Source organism: Cataglyphis hispanica, chromosome 6, assembly GCF_021464435.1.
Source record: "Cataglyphis hispanica isolate Lineage 1 chromosome 6, ULB_Chis1_1.0, whole genome shotgun sequence".
NCBI classification, from domain to species: Eukaryota; Metazoa; Arthropoda; class Insecta; order Hymenoptera; family Formicidae; genus Cataglyphis; species Cataglyphis hispanica.
In genome coordinates, this window is record NC_065959.1 from 3,398,002 (window position 1) to 3,422,814 (window position 24,813).

The 24,813-nt window shown below is 34.8% G+C and overlaps 1 protein-coding gene across 2 annotated transcripts in view; it reads left to right on the forward strand.

Moving 5' to 3' along the window:
- Positions 1-24,813, forward strand: part of LOC126850231 (serine/threonine-protein kinase pakG-like) — a 124,639-nt gene that overhangs the window by 16,543 nt on the left and 83,283 nt on the right. For both annotated transcript variants that reach the window (XM_050592990.1, XM_050592991.1), the window contains exon 2: positions 8,602-8,853. In XM_050592990.1, coding sequence (XP_050448947.1) covers positions 8,602-8,853 — 252 coding nt within the window. The remainder of the gene's footprint in view (positions 1-8,601; positions 8,854-24,813) is intronic.

A 24,813-nucleotide genomic window follows, 5' to 3' on the forward strand; every position in this document is an offset into this window, starting at 1 on the left:
AATTATTTTTCACAAATTTATATACTCTTTTTTCACAAATTTCACAAATTTATATAATCTCTTGTTTTTTTTTTTTTGTGTGAGTTTATTACTTTGTTTTATAAACTTTCTGTGTGATATTTTTAAATTTTGATATACGTATTTATATACGTATATCGAGGCAAATACATTGGCTTTGATTAATTTTTTTCGTAAAAAAAAAAAAAAAAATTTTTTTCTGAATTGCGTTAATTGTTTAGTTTATTCATACTCGCTGCAAACACTATCGCGTGTAATATCGTTAAAGTGAGTGTTACGTAAATGAAATGCTGTTTGTCCTCTTTTATTAAATATTTTACAAGTGCGAACGTATATAAAGAACATGCAAATTGGAAACGCAACAACAATTTTCCAAAATATTATAAAATGATATTTTATGAAATGTTATTTTCGCCTGCAAACGAGGAAAAAAATTTAATATAAAATGCATTTGCGACAAATAAATTGAAAAAGCGTGAATTCTTTTTTTTGGGAGCAAAGTAATTAATTTTTTTCGTAATGGATAATATTTTCCTGCTCGTGTGCAATTATATATATATATTTAAACTAGTTCGTTGAGAAGCTTATTAAACCTGTTTATCATATATATCGTCGTCTAAGTATAGCAAGATAATCAACAGACGGTAATCTACGTCCTGATAATGCTACGTAATGATATTGCATTTTTCTCGTACCTGATAAATGTGGAAATAAACATTGATTAAGAACTCTTTGATCAAAATAGGAACCCAATTTCGTATATCTCAAGAACCGGTTTTATTTTTGATGCCGTCGTCAAGGTGACTTTTGATCTGCAAGATGAAGATTTCTCTCTCTCTCTCTCTCTCTCTCTCTCTCTCTTGTGCGCGAGGAGAAAGGGGTGGAACGGACCGATTTATTTACCAAAGTCCGGATATCTTTTATTGCCGATCGACACGATGCGTCTCTCACGAATGAGAACCTTCCGCGGGAGTAACGACGATAGTGACCCTATGCTGTGTAATAATAACTCGATGAGAACGATGCCAAGGGGCTTTAGCGGGGAAACGAGAAAGAACGGAAGGAAAGGAGGCAGGAAGAGGGACGACTATATGGTCGGCAAGAAAACGAACAGTACGAGCGCAACGCGTGCTTTTGAAAGGCACGATATATACCGAGTCTCGCGCGTTCTGTTTTCTTTTTCTTTTTTTTTTTCATGCGTGAAACCTTTGAGCATTTTTCAATAAATCTTTCTTTAACTCTTTGATGTAGAACAAAATGAAAATATTTTCAATTTGTAAAATTTAATAATTTTCTTTATCTCTATTGATATCTCTTTCATATATTTAATTAAATATTAATATATATATATATATAATTCAATTATTTGATTAAAATTATTATAGAAGAGATAATATAGGCGTAGATTGACAAGATTATTTAAATATATAATTTATTGATAAAAAAAATTATATCATAAAGTTGAAAATTTTTTATAGAAAGAAATGACCTTTTTTTTATAGAAAATTAAACTTTCAAATAGAAAACATATATAAAAATCTTAATTATATTGAGCGGATTTTGCTTTAACAAAATATTTATTCGAAGATTTGTCTTAAAGGTATACAAAAAATTGTATAAGAATATGACATTTAATATTTTTACATTCTAAATTAAAAAATCTGTAAAACAAGTGTGGGGAAATTTGAAACATCCAATACTCTCTTGATGCGTGCGAGTGTTCACACATCCCTGGCAGTCTTCAACGAATCAGTTTTCAGTCGCGCTCATTTTAACAATCCTAACTGATCTTGAACTATAATATGAAATGGAAATATATATATATATATATATATATATATATATATATATATATTACCTAATAACTTTGTTTTTTATCAATGTTTTTTATCTATATTTCATTTTGTCTCGAAACGATTACTTCTTCTAGTGTTTGCATTCTATCTTTGTTTACTTTTCCAATTCAAAGACGGAAATACGAGAGTCAATTTGTTATCGATAAATGACTTATTTATCATGCAGCGCGTTCAGTGAATAATTTGGCTTATCGATTGAAACAAGAACCAGACACACACACGTTCCGATAAAATATACATTGACGAAATGTGTTTGCTGGCTTCACACAATCGATTTCTGGATATACTAGGTTCTTACAATATGTAGTTTGAAGTAGCTGTGGATGTAACCGGAGAGAAAAAATGTGAATCATTAATTTTTTATGAAAATCTTTTGAACCATTACACAATTTTGCATATCCACAGCATACAAATTTACGAAATTTAATTTAATTCTCTTTGTGTGAATTTAAATATAATATTTATTCAAATTTCCGCGCGATAGACGCATACATTTTCCACAAACATGTGTTACATTTATTATTAATACCGTATTATGCTTGCTGCATTCGCTCCCTATCTTCTTCATATGTGCCTTACTTGCTCGGAATATGTAATGTAGGGTTTCTTTGCAGAACATCGTTCGACCGCGTGTAATTGATTCGTAGCACGCACAAGGGATAAGATATAGATCGATAACAAATATAGATAAGCAAAAATGTAGAGCGAGGGGAGAGGGATATTTATTCACAAAACTATCCTTTATATATTGTTAAATTTCATTTTCGACACACGATGTACGGCAGCGCATTCGCCGAAATGAGATCTTTAAATGTCCGCGCCCGCGCACGAGCGGCTTTGTGAGGTGATACGCATTGATGAGTCAAGTGTGCCTATCCGTTGATTCGCCTGCGTCTGTATGCGTGACGTACCTGAGTCAAATTCCATGTACATTAGGTCGGCTAGCTGTGCGCGTGTGTGTTATTCTTGCTCTCTCACGTATACACGCGACGACCACCGCACGAGAGGGGAACACGTACGGGACCCTCCGCGTTGACGTGTGTGCACGTGCAACGCGGGTTAAAGGTACGCTCACACCATACAGTTCGCGGAAGTTTTTAATTAAAAACTGGCGTTGAGATATATCTACCATCTTCATTTTGGAAAATGAGACAAAAGTGGAGCGCATCGCGCATTCTAGCTTATCTTTCGACTCGTTATATTAATTTATGAGACGTAATTTAATTCGGACGGATGCGTAAACGTAAATAAAATATTATATCCTCGATGAAATATTGTTCGCATTAGTAAGGATACTTAATTTCGATGTCATAAAAATACGGCTGCATATCTAATCAATGTGTAATTAATGGCTCATATTTTTATTTCGTTGCGACACATCTTATCATCTTACATTTAGCAGAATTTAGGGGAATTACAAAACTGAAGTGTTTGAAAAAATATTAACTTCTTTCACGCGCGTTATGATAGAAAATAAACGAATAATAGAATTGTCATATCGAACATCAGCTCATTCGCTTTCTGTTTGTTGGATTCTTATTATTAGCAGCACAACGTCATTGAGTCTTTGAGTGTTTCTTAATCTTCTGACCGCGGTGATTCATACAATGTGTGATGGACGCTTTAAAGCGGTTAGTAAAACTCATTCGCTGTTAGAGGAATAGAGAAAAGGCGGTGAGGTAGCGAGCACGAGCGAGACAGCGCGATAGGTTCTAGAGGAATATCATCGGAAAGAGAGACAGATGGGCAGGAATATAGACACAGTAACAAGGAGGGAAAATGGAAAAGGGAGATCGAGAGGGACGGTGGCTTGGCGGCGGACAGCTTCGTATATATGCGATTACACGCAGCGAGGGTATACAATGACCGGGGTTAGGGGAAGGGCGAGAGGGGTGATGAGCGGAGGGATGGGGTGCATTGCCCTATATCCCGTCCTTTTTTCGATCCCTTGGGTGCGCGGCCGCGTTTTTTCCTCACTGACCCGCCGAGCGCGTGCGAGATCTTTTTACTCGAGATATGAACGAAGCTATCATCCGATTCGCGCACGTTGAGAAAGGTTAATTATATAATGCAAACGTTGCGTTTCGCAATCACGAGCATCTCAAATGTCAGTCGACGTGTGGGATGTATTAAATCTTTTTACGATATTCGACAATTTTTTTCGATTTTCGCGGCGGAGCGCCTTCCGAGATACGGGATCGTGATATATAGTGCTGCGATTGCAATTTGTAATTAGTGTCGCGTGATTTTATTTATTCCTTCTTAATGCCCGCGCCGATAAAAATATTTTAATTACCGGCGCTTATATTCATCGTGTCTTCTCTCGATAATTAGACGATTCCGATGTATGATGTTCGTTATATTTCCAGCAATACGAGCTGTTACATAAAAATCATTAGTACAGTATTATTAAGAGTTATCAGCAGTGATTTATTTCCATTATTCTAGTCGTTTGCATTTACTAATTTCGCGCACGATCTCGTTCACCGCCTTTCTACTCTCTTCGCCATCCGCCCCCTTCTTTTTGCATGTTTAATGAATACAATGTCGCATGTAGAATGAAGTGCTGCGTAAGTGATACGGCGACACTGTTCAGCATTTTCATATCTTCTAATCGACGAATGCATCAGCATAACAATGAATCTTTGAATATGTATAATATTTACTGTTGTGGGTTATTCGTATGTTTGATTAATTTTGTTCGCTTGATTTTTCTTTAACACGCATTTTTGTATTTCAAACAACTAGAAGAGAGATATAGTTGGGGTTTCAAGGAAAGAGAGAGAGAGAGAGAGAGAGAGAGAGAGAGCGCCTGTTTTGTTGACGCGCGTAATGGCCTTAATAAATTCTACGCGACATGTTTTCAGACATAATCGATTCTTATTTAAATAAGATTGTTCTTTTGACGTTTATTTTCATAATTTTTATAAATGCGAGAAAAATATTCGAAAAAAAAGATACACAAAAAACACGCGCTACGAATATTAATTTATTCAGATTTTAAAATATTACGTGAATTTTATTTTTCTTTCTCTTATTCGGCCAATGTCATACGGATTCGATCAATATCATAATGATTTCTGTTCTATGTGAATGCATTTAATATTCATACAAATGAGCAAAATATGAATATTTGCTTGAAAGAAAAATATACAAGTTATATATATATATATATATATATTATTCTACTCAGTGGCCTTAAAATGTTACGTGACGCATTTTTTCTCTCTCTCCCTCTGACTCTCGTCGCCTTCTCCTCCTTCCCCTTCTCACCTCCTCGCTCGTCTTCCCCCCCCCCTCCCCACCGACCGTTTTAGCGAGTGTTTCTGTTGCAAGAGGAAAACAGACAACGATCATTATATAAAGCTGCAGAAGTTCCGAGCGTAATGTTACGGTATATTCTCGACGGATAACGCATTATTAAGAAAGATAACTATTATCTTTGCGCAAATGTTATATATATATATATATATATATATACAATATATATGTGTATAGTAGCGAACAAGAATTTCTTAGATAACTTTATACTCGATATACTTTTTAGTTATCTACATTTTTGAAGAGGCAACGATTCCGTTCACTTTGTCTTATTTACTTTTTATTATTATTATTATTATTGTTAATCTATATTTTCTGGGATAAATTTCTTAAAATACTTTACAATTTTTATTTGTCATTAATGCGATATAAATATCTGATTTCATCATTATATATATATATATATATATATATATATATATATATATGTATATATATTTATTTATTTATTTATTTATGTGTGTGTGCTGTTCTTTTAATCTAAAAAAAATTCTCATCAATGTTGTGACATTTTAAATATGCGCTGTATTTGTGCTTGCTTGTGTTTTGCATGCCCGTTTCTTTAGCATCAAGAAATAATTAACAATGAGAAAATTGACGGCGTTATGACGGCTCTCGCATGGATATTTATCCGCGATGGAAGTGATAGATATTTTTACGAAAGGAAAAGCGCACGCACGTTTGATGAATAATACATGCGTGGCATTGTGCGTTGATGCGTGGAGAAATATTTAGCGACTTGCGAGAAGGTATATATAATTGACACGTCTCGATAAATAATAATGACAAAAGCTAAGTTTCGCACACATTTGTTCCCCACGTGTACACATGCGTAAGTGTGGGTATAGTTGTGCAGAGAGGGAGGAGAGGGGGAGAATGCGTGCACGCGTCTCGCATCGATGCACTTGTCCGTGTTGATAAAAGAGCGTGGTAGAGATGCAATAGCGATATCAGTGACGAGTAAGTTTCGCATGCGGTGCAGAGTGGCGGAGAAACGAGATTAACTGCTATAAATACCATTCGCCGGCTGATCTTTCGCCCGCACGTCGGCAGATTGGACGAACTATTGGACGCGACTGTACTCTTAAAACATTGGAAATAGTTATGGCAGCGGTGCTCATTCGACAGAGCGCCCGTTCCGATCCCATTATTGATTCAATTATGTAACGCGGGCTCGATTGATAGCGCGAGACGATGTAGACGTCGCTCGTTTGTCGATCTGCGCAGTAATGAGCGATTTAGTGACAATTTTGCATATCGAAGCATACTCGAGACTCGCTCTCGACAAGCGTTTTGACTGGCTGACCCGGGCGTGCGACTAACATGACCCAATATCGAATTCATTTAATCGACAATTTGGACCTTGTTATTTGAAACGAGTCTTTTGGAATTATCTTTCTCCGTGAAATCGACACATTGCCGAATTATTTCTCTCTCTCTCTCTCTCTCTCTCTCTCTCTCTCTTTCTTTCGCGTTACAAAATAACACAATAAATCAAAAGAAAGAATTTTATCGACTTGAATAAAATTTGTCGAGAGCATTTTACGTGAATATTCTCAAGCATCGATCTTTGCGCGCCTGTCTCTTTTACGTCCAAATCCGATCCATTTGAAATTTCGCCCGGATAAATAAAGCAAAGGGAGTAATGGACAAGTTTCCGCTGCAAAGCAGCAGACTGCGTACAGTCTGCCTCATAAATGTGAGCGGATCTTTCATCGTGTTTTCTCTCTCTTTCATCGGCTCGACATCGAGTGTTTTGAATTACAAAAACAAATTCTTTTTCTATAACTGTTCGCGTAATATCTCATCTATGTTCTATACGGTATTTAGCATTTGTAGCCACATGAATCTTTAGAAAAATGTATGAAGCAAAAAAAAAAATGACATATAGCATTTACATCTTTGCAAACTGGCGTAAAAAACGACGAAATTATATATATAAAAGATCGATTAATTCCATTGGTAGAATATTTTCGAATTTTAAATTGCAACCGGAACGAATTACCTTCAGAGTTCGCGTCGACAATTACAGAGTGATTTCCGTTGATTGATATGTACTTGCGTGGAATAACATCGACGTATTCATAAATACATGCATTCATGCGCGAGAATTCTCCCGCATTCGAGTACCTTATGGAACCGGTATTGCTGCTCTCGCGTGTTTCCCTAATGATCTATGTTGACAGTTTGAATCTTATGTTAGCAGGAAGAAAAGAGACAAGAGCAAATCGTAAAAGACTCGCACGCAAATCGCGTCTGTTCATAATAAAAGATCCATCGAGAATTATGCGACGGACTGTACGCGCCGCGTGCACGGTTCGTTTGCTCTTTCGTTTGCGGAATTTTTTTCAGGAGCCGGATAATAAACATTTTTCTCATTGAATAATAAATAGTTTTTCTAGGGCAACGAGGAGAGAATACAATGTAAAATCCACGTCACTTCTATGTACCATTCGTGAAAGTTTCTCTTTTTTTTTATCACTTACTTATCGTTTTTTCTTCTTTTTTTTTATGAAAATTACAGATTAAACACATTGCGTTCTTTTCGTCGAGCGAGATTCCTTCTTATCGATGGCAATTGATTAATTTTTCACACGCACTTTAATTATTAGCCTTTATTATTTGCGGTCACGCATCCGTCGTGCTCTATCGATTTTAATTGCGCCCGTTTCACGAGTCGAAAATCCATGTGTCACTTTTAACGCAAAGATTCCTTCTCATTCTGCATCGATTTATGCCCGCCTTGCGTATGTGTGTGCACACGCAACGATGCGAATGTGCATGTGCTTTGTGCTTCGCACTGCAAATACTCTCTGGGGAAGTGTAACCCTCCGCTTTTCTGCGGGATCATCCCCTGCCGCCGCCACGAATCTTTCGCGGTGGTCCTATCCGGGGAGATGATATTTTAAAAGCCGACTTGAAGCCGAGTTTCCGTCAGCTTCGATAAACTGTACTCTTTTAATCGAATAATCTTTAATTAAATTACTCAAATTATCTATGCACGAAAATATGCTCTTCGTCGCGTTAATACATTTAATTTTAATTTTATTTTATTTTAGAAATATCCACTTGTTTATTACCCGATTAATATTGCAAGGTAATACGTTGTAATATTCAAATGCATTTCTCATTAAATATTAATATGGGCTAATTATAATAATACGGGAATATATAACTATTAAATAGCATATATGCCGCAAGCGTATTATTAAAAGTAATGCACGGAAATTATATGGAAAGAACATATTTTATATGAACATTTTTTTTTCATCGCATAATACGTTTTATAATTTTTAATTTTTTTCCATCTATTTATTTTATTTATTTATTTAATTTGTTTTTTCTTTTGAAAAAGAATATAATTCAGAGGTATAAATTTTTATAAATTTATTTTCTATGCTTTCAGTTATTGGGCGGTGCTTGCTTCAGCCATGGCCCTTACACATTTTATAAAGCGGTAAGGATAGGTAACGGCCGCGTTCTTCGTCTCGGCAGTTTCTTCCTAACGAAACTGTGGAGCGATGCCGATCTCGTCAGCATCGGGGAGCTTCAGCTGCTGTGGATGGACAGTCGTGGACCGAATCAACCTTTGGCGTCTTTACGGCTTTATTTCTTACCTGAGAACACGCCGGACGGAAGGAGAGATACGCACGGAGAGGTGAGTTATCTTAAAAATATCTGGAAACGAACGAGGACGAGACTTTTGGCGAATTTTTATATAGGGAGTGTTGCTTGCAACTGGTGATACGGGAAGCAGGTGATTCTATGCGAAAAAATAAGTCGAAAATGTAGAATAACATTTTTTTATACGAGGCTTCATTTTTGAGAAAAACGACTTCAAATATTTGTCAGACATGCGCGCTATGTCTAGTCTCAAGCGAGCTCACTATATCTTTACACACATTTGTGTTTACAAACAATGTTAGTACCAAGGGATACTTTGGAGATACATAATAAGTCAAGAAGTGTTTACTTTTTAAGAACTTTGTTTTATTAATTCAAAAAATTGTTGGAAGTGTTGAAATATACATAATTATGCCTTTCGTATTATAAATTTGTATTGGAATTCTTGCTAGCGAATTTTATGTTTTTCAGTTCGAGAACTAAATTTATTTTTTCGCTTCACGTGCCCGACACTCGTAATATTATCACGATAGCACATCTGGTGCATATCTGATGAATATTTAAAGTTGTTTTTTTTTTCCAAAAACGAAGCCTTAAATAATAAATTGTTATTTTACATTTTCCATTTATTTTTTCCATATAAAGTTACTTTCTTTTCGCTCGTATCACCAGTACCGAGACACACTGTATATATGATCGTAGGACAATAGCACAAATATATTACTTTAATCGGATGTTACTTAATTATTGTGCTAATTCTCATTTGAAGAGTTTATATCTAAACTGCATTAAATTCATATTTTTAATAAAAAAGGGATTATGTACTACAAGTTTTTTTTTTTTCTCTCTCCTAAGTTTTTCCAATAACGCAGTTTATAGCTATAAAGCTATATAGGTATAACTTTATAAACTTTATTTTTAGAATTATATGGATTTATAATTAATGCGGTTTGGAAGTAAGCTCTTTATCTAAATAATACCCGCTAAACCATTGGATCAATATTTCACTGTTGTAACGCGCGTGAACTTTACGACGATAGCAATTTCTCCTTTGCCGACCATCATGTCGATAACAGACGTGTCGTATGATACTTTGGCCTTATCATTTTCCTGTACTTCAGGTTATTTTAGTACACTACCATTTCAAGATGCATATTCTATAAAAAATTAATAGAATAAAATTCACCATTTTGATGACCGAATGTATCGACTTTTTTCCATTTAGAAAGAGAGAGAGAGAGAAAATGTACGTATATTCTCAATATTTATTTTATTAATATGAATATTTAAATATTTTTAAATATTTATATATATATATTGAACTATACACACTGAAGATATACGTTATATCTTATGTATCATTAATTCGGTCAACTTAATGCGATCAAAATGATGATATAATCGTAACATTGCGCATCGATGTAACTATTTTCATGCACGAGATTAAATGGAAGGAATCACGCGAATCACGAAAGAGGCATTATTCAAATATGCGGAAATACGTTGAACGCTCCGGGGCGCATAAGTAAGAGGAAAGGTCGGGCAAACGAAACTTGTGAAATATTGGTATGGTCTTAAAGCCACTTCGAGGTCTGAAAGGATACGGCTAACCCCTCGTCTACTGTTAGGGTTGCTTTTGGGGTCGTCGCGTTCCCCCGCCCTGTTGTTCCATTGAGACATCGTCAATTAAGCGCACCCCTTCGCTCGTCATTTTCACTGTTTGCAGGCCGATTATTTCGGAATGGGCAGTCAAACTCGACTGTAATCAGTATCCGCCCTCGGAATCGCCGTCTTTGTCATCCTCTTTTCACTTTTCTCTATTAGCTGTATAGAAATGCGCGAGATAAATTCCTTCCACAATTCTGTTTATCGTAAACTTAATTCTTCTCATATTTTCTTTCTTATTCAAAATCACGAAACGAAATTTTGCCGCACCGTTGAAATCGATTTACGCATTTAGTTCATGGCCGAGTCGATTTATAGCGAAAAGAAATATTGTTTCTCTTATTCGTACAGAGGAACAGGAGAAAAAAAAAAGAGCCGAGAGTGTATGGATTATTCTTTGATGGAAATTTTATGAACGCTAATAGCGAGTATTTCTTTGTCATTGTCTTTGAGTTTGCGTGCAAGTTTAAAAATTGTTCGTAATAGCCTTATTTTCATAAAAAAAACAACGGAGTGAATAATACATATTTAGATAGTAAAAGGAGAAAGAAAAATAAGAGAGAGAGAGAGAACTCGAGATAGAAACCCATAACCCATGGCTGCTACTTTTGACCCTTTTGTTCCTCGTAATTACTCCAAAAGGAACTGAACGTTTTCTCATCGACAATTATGTCGAACAATGTGATAGAAAGCATTATCTCAAGTCAGGGTCATTGTAGCGCTTTTCCCTTGTCTCATTTTGAAAGCGCTATTACTGCGCAATTACTTATTGATTTTTTTTTTTTTTTTAATTTTACTATATGCATTTTTTTTTCTCCTTCTTCTTTTCTTTATCCATTTTGCTTTTTCATTTTCTTTCAAGCACGCGCGCAGACGCGTGTTATCGCGAATCGACCATGTCGTGTGTAATTGACGTGATTGATGAGCCCGGTTGGGATGGGGGACTTTGCTTCATCTTGACTATAGAAGCAAAATATTTGTCCAACAGCTGCTGGCAATCCGGTTTTTGGTTACTTTTGCAACACAAAAAGAGTTTTCATAAAATTATCCGATGCATAACAAATGAGAGGATTATTAAAAAATTCCAATGATTATACAATAAACTTTTTCTGAAATTGAAAAATATTTACGAATTCTTATATTTTATATGAGATAAATTGATTGTACTAGTCGAATATTCTATAATTGTGTCACGATACGTTAATTATTCTAAATAATATATATTTTTTTATCTCTCTTACCGTGTGTAAGTTCTTAAAGTTCCTAAATTATGTATTTTCATTTTTATTTTCATTTATTACTACCTTGTATAGAAACATTATTACATAAAAACGATAAATGTTTTAATGACTTTTTAATAATATTCTAATGACTCTTTAAATATTATATTTTTGCAATTACAATAATTCTTTCATCGACAAAATAATTCTCAAATAAACACTATTTTATAATTAATGAATTTATATGCATACTAATCTGGAATCAAGAGTGTTAGTGCAGGTGCATTCACATGATACAATTGATTATTGGAACGGAACCTTGTTGTATAGCCGATAATTATACCTACGTATTATCGCAATCGATATCCAATTGCAGTAATACTTTTATATTATTTTATATTATATATTATATTATTTCGTAACATTATTCCATTGATTTGATTTTTAATTAAAATTTTATCGAAATTGTTTACTCTGCAATTCAAAGTTGATTACATTGCATTCTCTATTTTTATTTCACGGTGTTGCCAACCGAAAGTTGGCACAAACTCAGCGAGAATCCGTTTCGTGAAACTTGATTTTCGTGTAACCGCTATTAGTTTGCATAAAGTCATGAGAAACTCCAATTACGGTGAACATTTATACATATATATATATATATATATATATATATATATATATATATATAGAATCTCACTAATATGCGAATATTTTTAAATTTAAATCAGAAAATATATTGAAAAGATCGAAGCTCTTTATGAACGTTTAACACAATTTAATAAAATAATTTAATTACTTATAAATAAGCTTAATGAAAAGTGACGTTACATTAATTTTCTTGTATGTATCGTATATACATTATTAATTTATTTCAGTATATCAACGTTGTATCAAAACTATTTTCATTATGAAGCTACTGAAACTATAGTTAACCGAGTTTAAAATCCAGAGAGAATGTTTCTTGACAAGAAAAGTAATTAAATTATACAAGATCGTTAATATTAATTATAAATTTTCGAATAAAAAAAATATATATATATATATAATATTTTATTATCTTGCTGAATTATGCAGGGACTGTATCTGTGTTTTATAAATATTTTAAGTTGTAATGAAAAAAATTTCTTTGCGATTAGTTTAGTCGCGGTGAGACGTTTTTAACTCCGTTGAAGTAATACAGAATAAGCTAATTAATTATTCGAGCGTGATTACATGCAGCAGGTACAGCCAGTCCGCGTGGAATGCAGCGAACTTGTTTACGTGTATTCAATGCACCGGCGCGCGCGCGCGCACACATACACACACACATACATACATACACGCGCGCGCGCGCGCGCACACACACACACACACGGGCGGACGTGTATCCGCGCGTGCGCGACCCGCCTGGCTTTTATCAGATGCAACAACGATTTTACTTTCCTACCAACGCGAAAAGAGATAGCGCGCGCGTCCTACCTCGTTACTTTGTAATAGTTCAAAGAACACCGCACACCCACTCCTCCTGCAATTTTAAATTCGCCTGCTTGGTGCAGGCGAAAGTATGCATTTTTATCCGATGTGCAAAATTTTAATTAAAATTCTCATACTCTTGTTCGCTCTAATTCGTTCGATAAAGCAATTACGCGTGTCATTATCTCCGGCGTACAATTAGAAGGAGGAAAGTTTAATCTATAAAGTAGAGATTTCCGAGACAAGATAATCTTTATCATTTTTCATTCCGAATTGAGTTTATACGCGAAAATACGAATGCGCTATTTGTTACGACCTTTCTTTATCGGATTTCCGATATATGCTTACGTCGAGCGCTTTCTCTAGCGCTCTAATTCCCCGTTTATACGAGCGCGCGGGCGCACTCGTCACGTTAGAATAATTCGATGTTCTAAATAAAACTCGCGGAATTCGCGTGCACGCGGTTGTTGTTCGGCCGCTGGAGGACGGAGGAGAATCTGCGACGGGTGAATGTACCCTTAAGCCCGTCACACAACGAGAGATCGCGCGATTAAGATTCACATTCGCTCGGACGGCACGCTTTGATGAATTTTGAAAACTGAATTACGCGATTGTATCATTATACAAACGTATCCTTCTCACTATGTTTAAAAAGCCCGTTATATTAAATTCCATTACTCGTATTGTGAGCTTTCCACACGAGAAACGTATTAAATTATTTGCTTCAGGAGTAAAATTAATTGGAATGAAACTATTCCGCACTATGTATATTAAATCCCCTCTAATGAAATCGTTAGAATTAATAGCAGTATTTCACGTTGATTTAATTGCACAGTAAAATAGATACAATACGCACATATATACATATATGTGTATCAGCAAATTACGTTAATTGTCAATTCATTTTATATACACTACATTGTTAAAATCTTGCTCTCACTCTCACTCTCTCTCTCTCTCTCTCTCTCTCTCTCTAAAAAATTTAGTTTTTAGAGATTTTATATTGATTAGCGAAAAAGTTATTTCTTCCTGTTAAGAATAACAAATAGAAAAATAATTACATTAATATGATATTTCATTTTTACGGTAATTAAAGTGCAACAGCGTATTTGATTTTTTTCCGTAGTGCATTAATTATAAGTAGTATTACAGGGAATCGCATACTCTCTTTTTTTCACAGTGAAAGTAATGAGAGCAGAATTCAATACCTAATTTCATTCCATTAAAATAATTTTGTATTTGATATATAAAAGATGAAAAACATAAATATGGAGATATTAAACATGATATAAGGTAATAAGTCAACATTATATAATACTCCTCCTTGCGACATTATCATTAGCCAAGCTCTTCTCATTAACGACAACAATGTCGACGTAGTTGCCAGTATTATCATTATTATTGTTACAACTTTCCTCATTAACGAGAAAATTGAAATACTTTGCTCGTATATAGCGATATAATATTATGAAAAAAAACGGATATCTTTCTTTTTTTAGAAAAGAACGATTTAATAATATGAGACAGAGAACCATTACTCTCAGTTTTTTTTTTTTTTTATAAAAAGCTTTACATAAGAAATGTCATCGATTGATATTTTGATGTAGCAAGTCTAATAAAAGAAAAAAAAAACTACATCATGCAATACTTGTATACATGTGTCGAAAAAAATGTAACGATTTGCATTTTTCGAACTGAACATTTACAAACGATGTTTGTATTATTCTAAAAATTTCTTTAGAAACACTTAATCGAACGATTTGTCTGGCGAATTTAATTAATCGACCAATTCAAGAACCATGTTGTTGCGTTTGCATTGGGAAAGCACAATAGAGTAGTGCACGTCGATAGAAGGTCGGTGAACGCGTAATTTCATCAGCCAGCCGCTGTTGTGTTACAACAAGGCAATTAATATATTCATCGAGTCGATTTGATGAATTAGCAAAGCAACGATCGTTGCGAAGCTTCAGATTTGGACGGATTCGTCGGACATGTCGGTCATCGATTTTCGACCGCGATGCAACGTCGCGCAGCAATATACACCCCCTCCCCCTCTACATTGCCGTCCTATCTCCCCTCTTCCATTATTCTAATCATTTGTACGTTTCTGTAATCTTTTATCATTGCTTCTGTTATTGCAGTTTTTTTTTAATGCTTTCGGAGCATTTTTTTTTTTGTAATTATCTGTATATTTTAAGATAAATAGTTTCTCTTCTCCATTATTACTCGAAATATTAATTTAGATAAGTATGTAGCCTCTTATGAATTTTTATTTTGTAATTATCGCTTTAATTACATTCGTCGAGATAATAAAATAAAACAGATATTCCTGCTTTTCTTCGACGACCGGCATTTGGCGAGTATTAGATATTCGAATGGATTTATGCGAATGCAGTTCGGTGTATGCGCTTTGCTATGATACAGTACATGGTGGTATTGGTGCGTTGCCGTTGCAACGTGGTTGGCACGGTTGGTAGAGTGGGCGATCGTGGGCATGGAAACTGGGAAAGGGAAACAGGGACAGGGGGATAGGCCAACGGGGGTGTCGAAGAGAACCTATAGAGAGGGGAAAGAGGGGGTTCCGAGCCACTGTATGGGGTAACTGGGAATGGGGAAGAGAGAGAGAGAGAGAGAGAATCAGTGTTATTGGTTTTTGTTGCGCATGCCTACTGCCGGCGCCAATCTGGCGAATTATTAGCCAAGTTTAACCGGCCGGAGGTGAGATAGATTATGACAGGAGCTGGCAATTTAATACCTTCCTCTCACTGCGCAAACGTCGAATCTCGGGGATCTCGGGGAAAAAAAAAATCATTCGATAAGTTTCCGATGTGATGGGAATCGGCGAAAATTTCAAGACTCGCTCTTCTACCCTTTCCTCCGGAGATTTTTTTTTTTTTTCTTACACAAGTTTCAAAACTTTTATAGGGTTTTAATAAATTTCATAAATAACATTTCCACGAACTTTAAAATATTTTAATAATTATTTATTTATTCGAATGTAGCGCTTTTTATTTAATATATACGCGCGGATAAAATATACGATATTCTATTTACATTTTAAGCACCGCAATTACTTGCATCTTATCAGTATTCCCAGTATAAGCTTCTTACTAAGCTTAATTTACACATCATTATGAGTGTTAATGCAGAGTCAGGAAAGTTTATCTCGAATGCGAATATTTTGTGTAATTCGATTTTATAAAGAAAACGATCGTAGAAATAATAAAAGACAAATGCGATAAATGCACTTTTCCCCCCGGCCCTCACTCTTTTCTTTCGAAAGAGAAATTAAAATTTTAATCTAAATATGTTTCGTGCTTTTGCAAATTTAAAGATTTATCCATGTCGAGATGTAGAGATGATATCGATGACAATAATGATACCGAAGGAAGCATCGCTCCTTCCAGCGACGTTAATCTTTAAATTGCTGCAGGTAGCATCTCTGAACGATGCAGGCAAGGGGATGTCTTAACGGTGTTTGCACATGCGTTTGTGTGCCTAAATCTATGTATACGTGTGTGTGTGTGTGTGTATGTATTAGCCGATGCTGCACTTTTGTGTGTGCGTGTACATATACACATCTTACAAGTTACTTTCATCAGTGTGCATTTGATACCTGCGGCGATTCCTTAAGGCGCATTCACAGGCATCTTGAGCGCATTTTACTTGCTTACGCTCAACGAGATGAGTTTCTCGTGGAATTGTTGAAACTTGCTTAAACAGTATACTCGCTTCCTGTTTACTTTACGTTTCCAACAATAACCATTTAATCCTTTACATTTAATGCACAATATATTTCCAACACTGAAATGCAAGTGGAATAAAAATCTGAGTAGATTATCTGATAATTAGATTCTTTTTCAATCTATTATATTATATTATTTTTATTTTATAATATTATTATTTTACACATTCAGGGAAAGGAGAGAACGAAAGGGAGAATGAAAAATAATTTCTCCATTAATTTAGAAAAGCAATTTTGTATTTACGTATTTACTATATCGCGCCAAAACGAGTCTATTCACGCGCGATTTCAATCAAGTTTCTCGTAGCTCTCGCTGCTAAACATCGTTCTTAATCATTCGTAACGTGCAAGTTTAATTCGTAGGTATGATTAAATGCATGTAGTCGTGTATTTTGACGCTAGCAATCAGTAATTTTCGCAAGATGGACTAAAGTTTATGCCGTGTACATTCATCGGGGGGCGGGAAGGGTCGAAGGAGACGCGGCATTTCCTCGAAACGTAACGTAACTCCATCGAAGTTTGCGCGTAACATTACGCTAATAGCTTTATTACGTTGCCGCACATTGCGAGCGACTTGCACTCCCGAACCGTTTCCATCATTTTCAAGATTGTCTGATGCCAACTAGATATGTATGATAGTACCGCGAATACATCAGCATTATACGCCAATTATTCGATCGATCGGCACGAGTGCGATTTTGCGTGTTGCGTAATCCCTCTTATGACATCTCATTAAAATTATTTCCCTATTTCTACTATGATAATTAGAAATCGCATTTATATAATATGATTATAGTTTTATTTATTATTTCTTATAAAGAGAAATTGCGCTGTTAGTCTGCAATTTTTCTTTATACTTTTTCTCGTATTTAGATAGATTGTCGGGAGAGAAATTACGATTTTATCTCACTTTATTTATTTTTCGACGATCGAACCAAAGTCAGATTTAGTTGTGATTTATATATTTATTGATATTTCACAAATTCACATTTTCTCTCTTATAGGATTTTAATTTAATTTTTTATTTTTAAAATTTATTATTGCTTTTAAATCACTTTGCTTTATGTCGCATAAAAAATTAAATTTAACATTGCGAAAAAAATGCGCGATCCAGTCGAATCCGATTAATGAAAATGCCATTCCCACAAATACTTGCAGCTCAATGCGTATCGCACACGGGCGCGGTAATAATTATTATACTAATATCATTAGCACGGTGCTTGTTTAAAATTCGAATTTACAGCTTCCCGTGCAGCCCCGGCGATCGATGCAGCATTAAATTATCCCAGAGTCGGGGCTAAAATTCCGCACCGAACGAGTCTCTCGCGGAGTGCTTCGCGCTCCATAATAAAGTCCGGCATTGTTACAAAACATTAAGCTTGCCGTTATTCGGCCAAATTGTTGCGCCCGCTTTTTCTCTCACAATTTTGCAACAAGCTCAAACTGACAAACACGTGAAACGAAAAAAGTCCATTTTGTCCTTGATGCGTCATTTTTATTGCTGAATTGATTACTGCACGCTTTATCGATCGTACAATCGGAGTTTCATATTAAGATGTCGAGAAAAGAGAAAAAGGATGACGGCAAAAAAATAACAGAAAAAAGCGAACTTTTTGCGCTGTTATACATATTTCGCATGTATACAGGATGAGGCAATTAAAACATCTGAATAACTTGTGATTATATGTTTTATGAGAAATTGTTACACATAAAAGTTGCATAATTTCAAGTTTTTCACATAAACTGAACTATCTCGTAAACTATTCCATTTTTTGCCTACCCTCGTAACTTTTCGCAACAAAATTTTATTTAAAAAAATTAAGTTGATCTTCAAATTTTCGAAACACATTCTTATTTGTATAATAATAGATGTAATGAAATTATGCAACATTTTTATGTAACAATTTTTCATAAAACATATAATTTACAAGTTATTCAAGTGGTCCTGTTTTAATTGCCTCATTCTGTACATAGTTTGCGTAATCCTTTTTGATAAGATTGCTAATTTTGATACATAAACGCGCACGTTTGTGCGTGTGATAAGTTTTAACCAACTTCAACAACTATACGGATTCTCCTACTACAGAAATGTGGCAGGGATTTCTCCCCTCGTACCCGCCTCGCTCTTTCTGCGGAGTTTCTCATCTTTCTTAGCTGAGTTTCTCATCTTCTTCTCTTTATCCTAAAGATTGAAAGAAAAGGACAGCTGAGCTTGCTCTATAATTGTTCCTTTCTTTCTTATTCGCTCTTCCTACTCGCCAAAAGCTGACTATTTTCTTCTTTTATATCTTGGGAGAAAAAAAATCCGTGAATTCTATACGAAGCTATGTATAGTTATATATATAAATATGCGTGTGTATATATATATATATATATATATATATATATATATTCTATATGTTCTAAATATATATATTCTAAAGCTTTAAATGGGAAATTCTTTAATTAATTTTATTAATTTTTGTGTTTTTATGCACAAGAATTATAGCTTTTTATTTTAACAAAAGAGAGAGAGGGAGAAAGAAAAAGAGAGAGATGAGGAAAAATATAAAAGATAACATTTAAAAGGACTTTACGACGATTTTTTAATTGAAGAAGAAAGTTTTAAAAAAATCTTTAAAGCGACAGTAATTGAAAAAGTATTATGTTACAAAGTTTGTCTTTCTTTTCTTCTTTATAAAGATGATTAATTGTGATAAAATATATTTAGAGAAATATAAATGATTTATAAGTTTTTAATTAATAAAAGATAATAATGTTGATAATTTTATATTTCTTTTTGAAGAGAAATATTATATACATTTTTTATTAAATTTTTTTTTATGTTATATAAAAAAAAAAATAAAATACAATATGCAAATTATTTGAAGAACATTATAAATTATGTAATCGTAATCAAAAAATTGTTTGCGTCACATGCTATGAATTGTTATTTGCGCACAACTTACGTATATTTGTGCTGTAATTATGACAAACGCATAAACGTTCAAAATTGCACTTTTTTTTTTTTTCGTTTAACCGCGCTACGTAAAATATATTCGCCAATTCCCGTAATCCTCAACTGGCAGATTGACCGCCGCAACATTTTCGTGGTTGCAATTTTTCTCGCACGGAGATTTTATTTAAAGCTTCGAGGTACAAGAGTGCCGGTTATTTTTGTTCTCCCGGTATTTTTAAAGCTGATGTTCTCTCCTTCACGGCGAAATGATTATTACTTGTAGCGGTGGTGTGCGGGCGGAGTGATAACAAATTCCGAAAGTCTATACCAACACCGGTGTGGCCGGTTTACCCTGCGCATTATCGGTGAAGAGTTACACACACTGTTACATTTTAACCGTGTACATACATACGTATATTATATACACGCATCACATAGTCCTTTATGAAGACTGTTCCGGTCGAAGAAACATCTTTTTCTCGTTTATCTTTTTTCTTCACAGTCTTTCTTATATATATTATTTCGAAATAATATTTAATAGCTTGTGAAAATTATTACGTTAAAACTATACAATTTCATAGCTTTTGTGAATACATTTCACGAAATGTTTTGATGAAACGAACAGGATTACAAAGCGGATCTCTATTTTTTTTTTTCATCAGATTATTATCTTACAATAAATTATTTTCTGCTTGTTACTTTTGGTATCTTGTTTGAAATGTTTGCGAAGCGAAATATGTAGACGTCAAATACTCTCTGGTAAAATGGGAAAATTGGATTTGTATTATTTTATATTGTCAGGTCTGGGTGTGGCCTCATTTTCGTATCGAGCCATTCGTAACGAGCTCAAATATATAAACGTGTTTTGAGCTTTGCTTTCGACGACCGGCTGTCGATTGAAAAGCGCATTGCGCATCAGCTTACTATTCATTTATTTTATATCGGTCTTTGATGAAAAACGTTAACAAACGTCGAGAAATTGCAAACGTAAACCAATTATTTAATGGGCGCTATAAAATGAAAAATTTCAATTTCAGTAATTGATTTTGCTATGCCGATTTTATGACGTGTATTGTTCAACAAACTACGACTCGGCATTTTTATACATACAGTTTTGATTGAAATGAAAATATGCATTTAATTAATATACGCTCCTCTCCTTCGTAAATATAATAAATATCTTTTAGCAAAATACGTCAGCATTTATATCGTATAATAAATTAGTTATTTTCAGATGTTTATATTCGTTGTGTATCTTATACAATTAATATTTTCAAATATTAATATTAATTTAATATTTTTTACATTTTTAATTCTGCTTTATTGAAATATTATATATATATGTATATATATACTTTTCTAACATATTTTTATTATTGAATGAAACAATACATACATTCAAGAATATGTACACATTAAAACTTGTACTTAAAATAAAAGCATATATTTTCGTCTAATAGTTTTGTTTAATAGTCGCACTAATACATAAGTCAAACTAAGATATGATGAATTACGCGAGTTGTAGGACAAAAGGGGAAAGGCGGAGGGAAAATTTTTTTCGATACCATGATAAATCTCTGATACTGGGATTATCACGCTATCGTAATTAACAATGTGGGATGTGCTTCGTCGATCTATAGACGAAGATAAAATCACAGATTACGCCTATGCGGCTCGCCCTGTCGTCCATTAAAAGTCGTCGGCCCTTGTCTCCCTCCGTGAAGAGCACAAAAACCAGAAAACGTAAAAGGCATGGCGCACTCGTTCGAAACCAGTTCACGCTCCGGGGAGAAGCTGCGCGCGGCGCGGAGCAAAATAGATTGTTAACGAATAAGGTGAGGGTGAGGGAGGGAGGGAGGGAGGGGGGAAGGGAGGCGAGGGACGAGGGGGAGGAGAGTTGGACAATAAGATTAACACGTGGGGAAATAATCACGTTCCTCATTAACGATGCGCGTACAGAGACGCGGATAATAAATTATCAATGTCCTCTCCGAAATGTAATATCGATTCATCTTTTAATATTTAAGATGAGATATATCAGACATTGTATTTATATCACATAAAAAGATTAACAATTTATATGTAATTATATTTTCTTTTTTCTTGTAAAATATAATTATAATAACAAAGGTATATTTGCGTGATTGTAAAATGTATATTGCATTAAAAAATAAAAATACGTAATGTATTCAGAATTATTAAAATAAAATTTGCGAAATAGAAAGAGGTAGAATAAATGCACGAATAACAAGGCTCGTAAAAGAGACGGAATATTATATTTGAAAAACAAAGCACTTTTTTCTTTTATCTCAATTTATTTATATTTAATTATTTATGTGTGACATTTTCATTACGGCAGAAATTCAATACTTTATTACACTTATTGAAATTAAATCACGGTTTCTTCATCCGATAGGCTTTCACAATAAAGTATTCTTCGGTTATATCGCTTGTTTTCTTTGCTTTCGACCTCCGAGGGATCGATATACATATATACGGCGTGTATTAAGCTGGAATATATGGTAAGCTTTTTTGCATGCTTTTTACGAGCAAACGATTTCAAGATGTTAAATGGATTATAAATTAAATTTAACGTACATTAATTATCATAATTATTATTTAATACTGCACATTTTTTTATGAAGAAAATTGTTAAAATAGCAAACTGTTACAAAAAGAGGCTTAATTGATTACAAATTTTCGCTGCTTTTCAATAAATTAAAATAATTTTCTAATAATATCGTATTATATAACGTGGCTTAAACTTTACACACATCGTTATTTTAAAGTCGTGATGGATAAAAAGTCAGGCACGCTATAGAGATTGATTGATTTGACCTTTGTAATAAAAAAGAAATAACAAAAAGTATATGCGTGGGAAATTGTGTGATTTACATCAAGTAATAATATACGTGACATGGTTATTATCTTGGCCGACACGTTGAACGAGAAATTTACATCGGCGTGTGTCACATAATAATCGCTTTTAAATTTATCGAATTTCTATTTCCGTGCATTGATCTACGCCAATGTGCTCTCCCGGAGTTCGGCGCGCGGCCGGAAGACGAGGTACGCGCGTTTGTATTCCTCCTCGGGTGTCCCTCAGGCCCCATTGACCTACGCAATCGTTCATCTTTACACGCGACGTCTCTGATTTCCACCTTTGACAGGTAAATGAGGCGCTGATGAGATCCTTGAAAATTTTCGCGGGCAAAGCGAATTATCTTACGTCGCGCTCGCGCAATTAACGCGATATAATTTTATCATCGCGAGCCGAGAATGACCAAGCTCTGCACTTACACTTTTCGTTACAGTCGGCAGTTTTAATCCGCGAGAAATCGCTTTCGAGAAGAACGGTGATTGCTCTCGAAAATCTACGATTGTAACACTTTGGCAATTGCCGTTAACGCTAACGCAAACGTTGTCGCTATACAAATGTATCGTTATTTGTTTATTATTCACAACAATTCCTTTTATGTTTCATATGATTGACAAGCGGCATCTTAATTGTAATGGAGTGGTAATTTCGATTTCGTTACGGCTGGAAAGTAAATGAAAATGTATATATGGAAGGTTGATTTAATATAAATGCTAATGATAGTATGCGCTTCGGTGCGTCCAATGTGTCGCATTCTCGTACACGTTCGCTTATAGCGATTCGAGTGACTCACAAGAATCTCCGGATATTTACGGTGTCGATAATTTTCTCGAGTCTATCAATTTGTTCGCGAATAGATTTCCTTAAGCGCGAAATTATGCGGCCACAATGAACAGATGGATCCAGCGTCGTGTCCGATCGTGATTGATAATCTTTCTGTCTCTCTCTCTCTCTCTCTCTCTTTTCTTTTCGAAAAAAATGTAAATTTAATGCCGCGACATGTTGTAATCCCGAACGAGAAATCGTCTCATAAAATATGACTTCCCATACGAATGCTCGCTACTTATACTACGTAACGGTCCTATGTATATATGAATGAAATGCAAGCATGTGTAAACACGTATAACTATATTCCTATATATTTCTATCCGAGTGTCTGGATGGGAGAGAACGACGCGTTTCCATGGTAACTTACCCCTCCTATCGAACTTCTCTCTCCCTCTCTCTCTCTCTCTCTCTCTCTCTCTCTCGCTATCCTCTATCTCTTGCTTTCTCTTTATCTTCATCTGCTAGTCGCATCTTTCTCGCACCGCTTATTCCAAGTCACATGCTCTCTTTTTCTCCCGTTTTTTTTTTTTTCTTCCTACCCAGCCTCCCCGGCTTGCCACCACGGAAGAAAACTATTCATTGTCAATACTCGAGGCCCGACATCCACCGACCGTGAAACCAACTTTCTCTTTCTCTTTTTCTCTCTTTTCACGGCGACGGATTCCCATGAAGGTATCATTCCCCTCTCTTTCAGCCGCCTTTTTTCCCTCTTCTTTCTAATGACTGTACCAAAGGTCAATGATCTTTTATCACACTTGGGAGAGAATTATGGCAGGACGGAGGATGGCAGGAACTGAATACGAGATTCCGTCAAGATTACGCGCATCGAGCGAGATAAACTCCCTGAATTGATTTATCTTCAAGTAATTACGAGAACGCGATTACGTAATTGTAAACGATCTGGCACACGCACAGATTCACACTGTCATTTTCTGCCTTGCGATCATTTATAAATCGCTACCAAGAAAATTTTGTTTGATATTCCAAAAGAAATAATAAGAAGGGATAAAAAAAAGAAGGAGAGAAGAACGAATCTAAGAAAGAAAAAGAAAGAAAGAAAAAGAAAGAGAAAAAATGTAGAGTTATAATTTCGAATTTCTTATACCCGCATAATTTACGTTAATTAATATTCAAAGGAATTAGCCTGATTGTAGAGTGTCTCTCTTTCGAAAACAGTACGGTCCTTAAACCTGACCCTCGACATCCCTCTCTCGGGAGTTTGTATAGCTAGCAACTTCCCTCTCCTTTTGTCGATCGATGCGGAAATC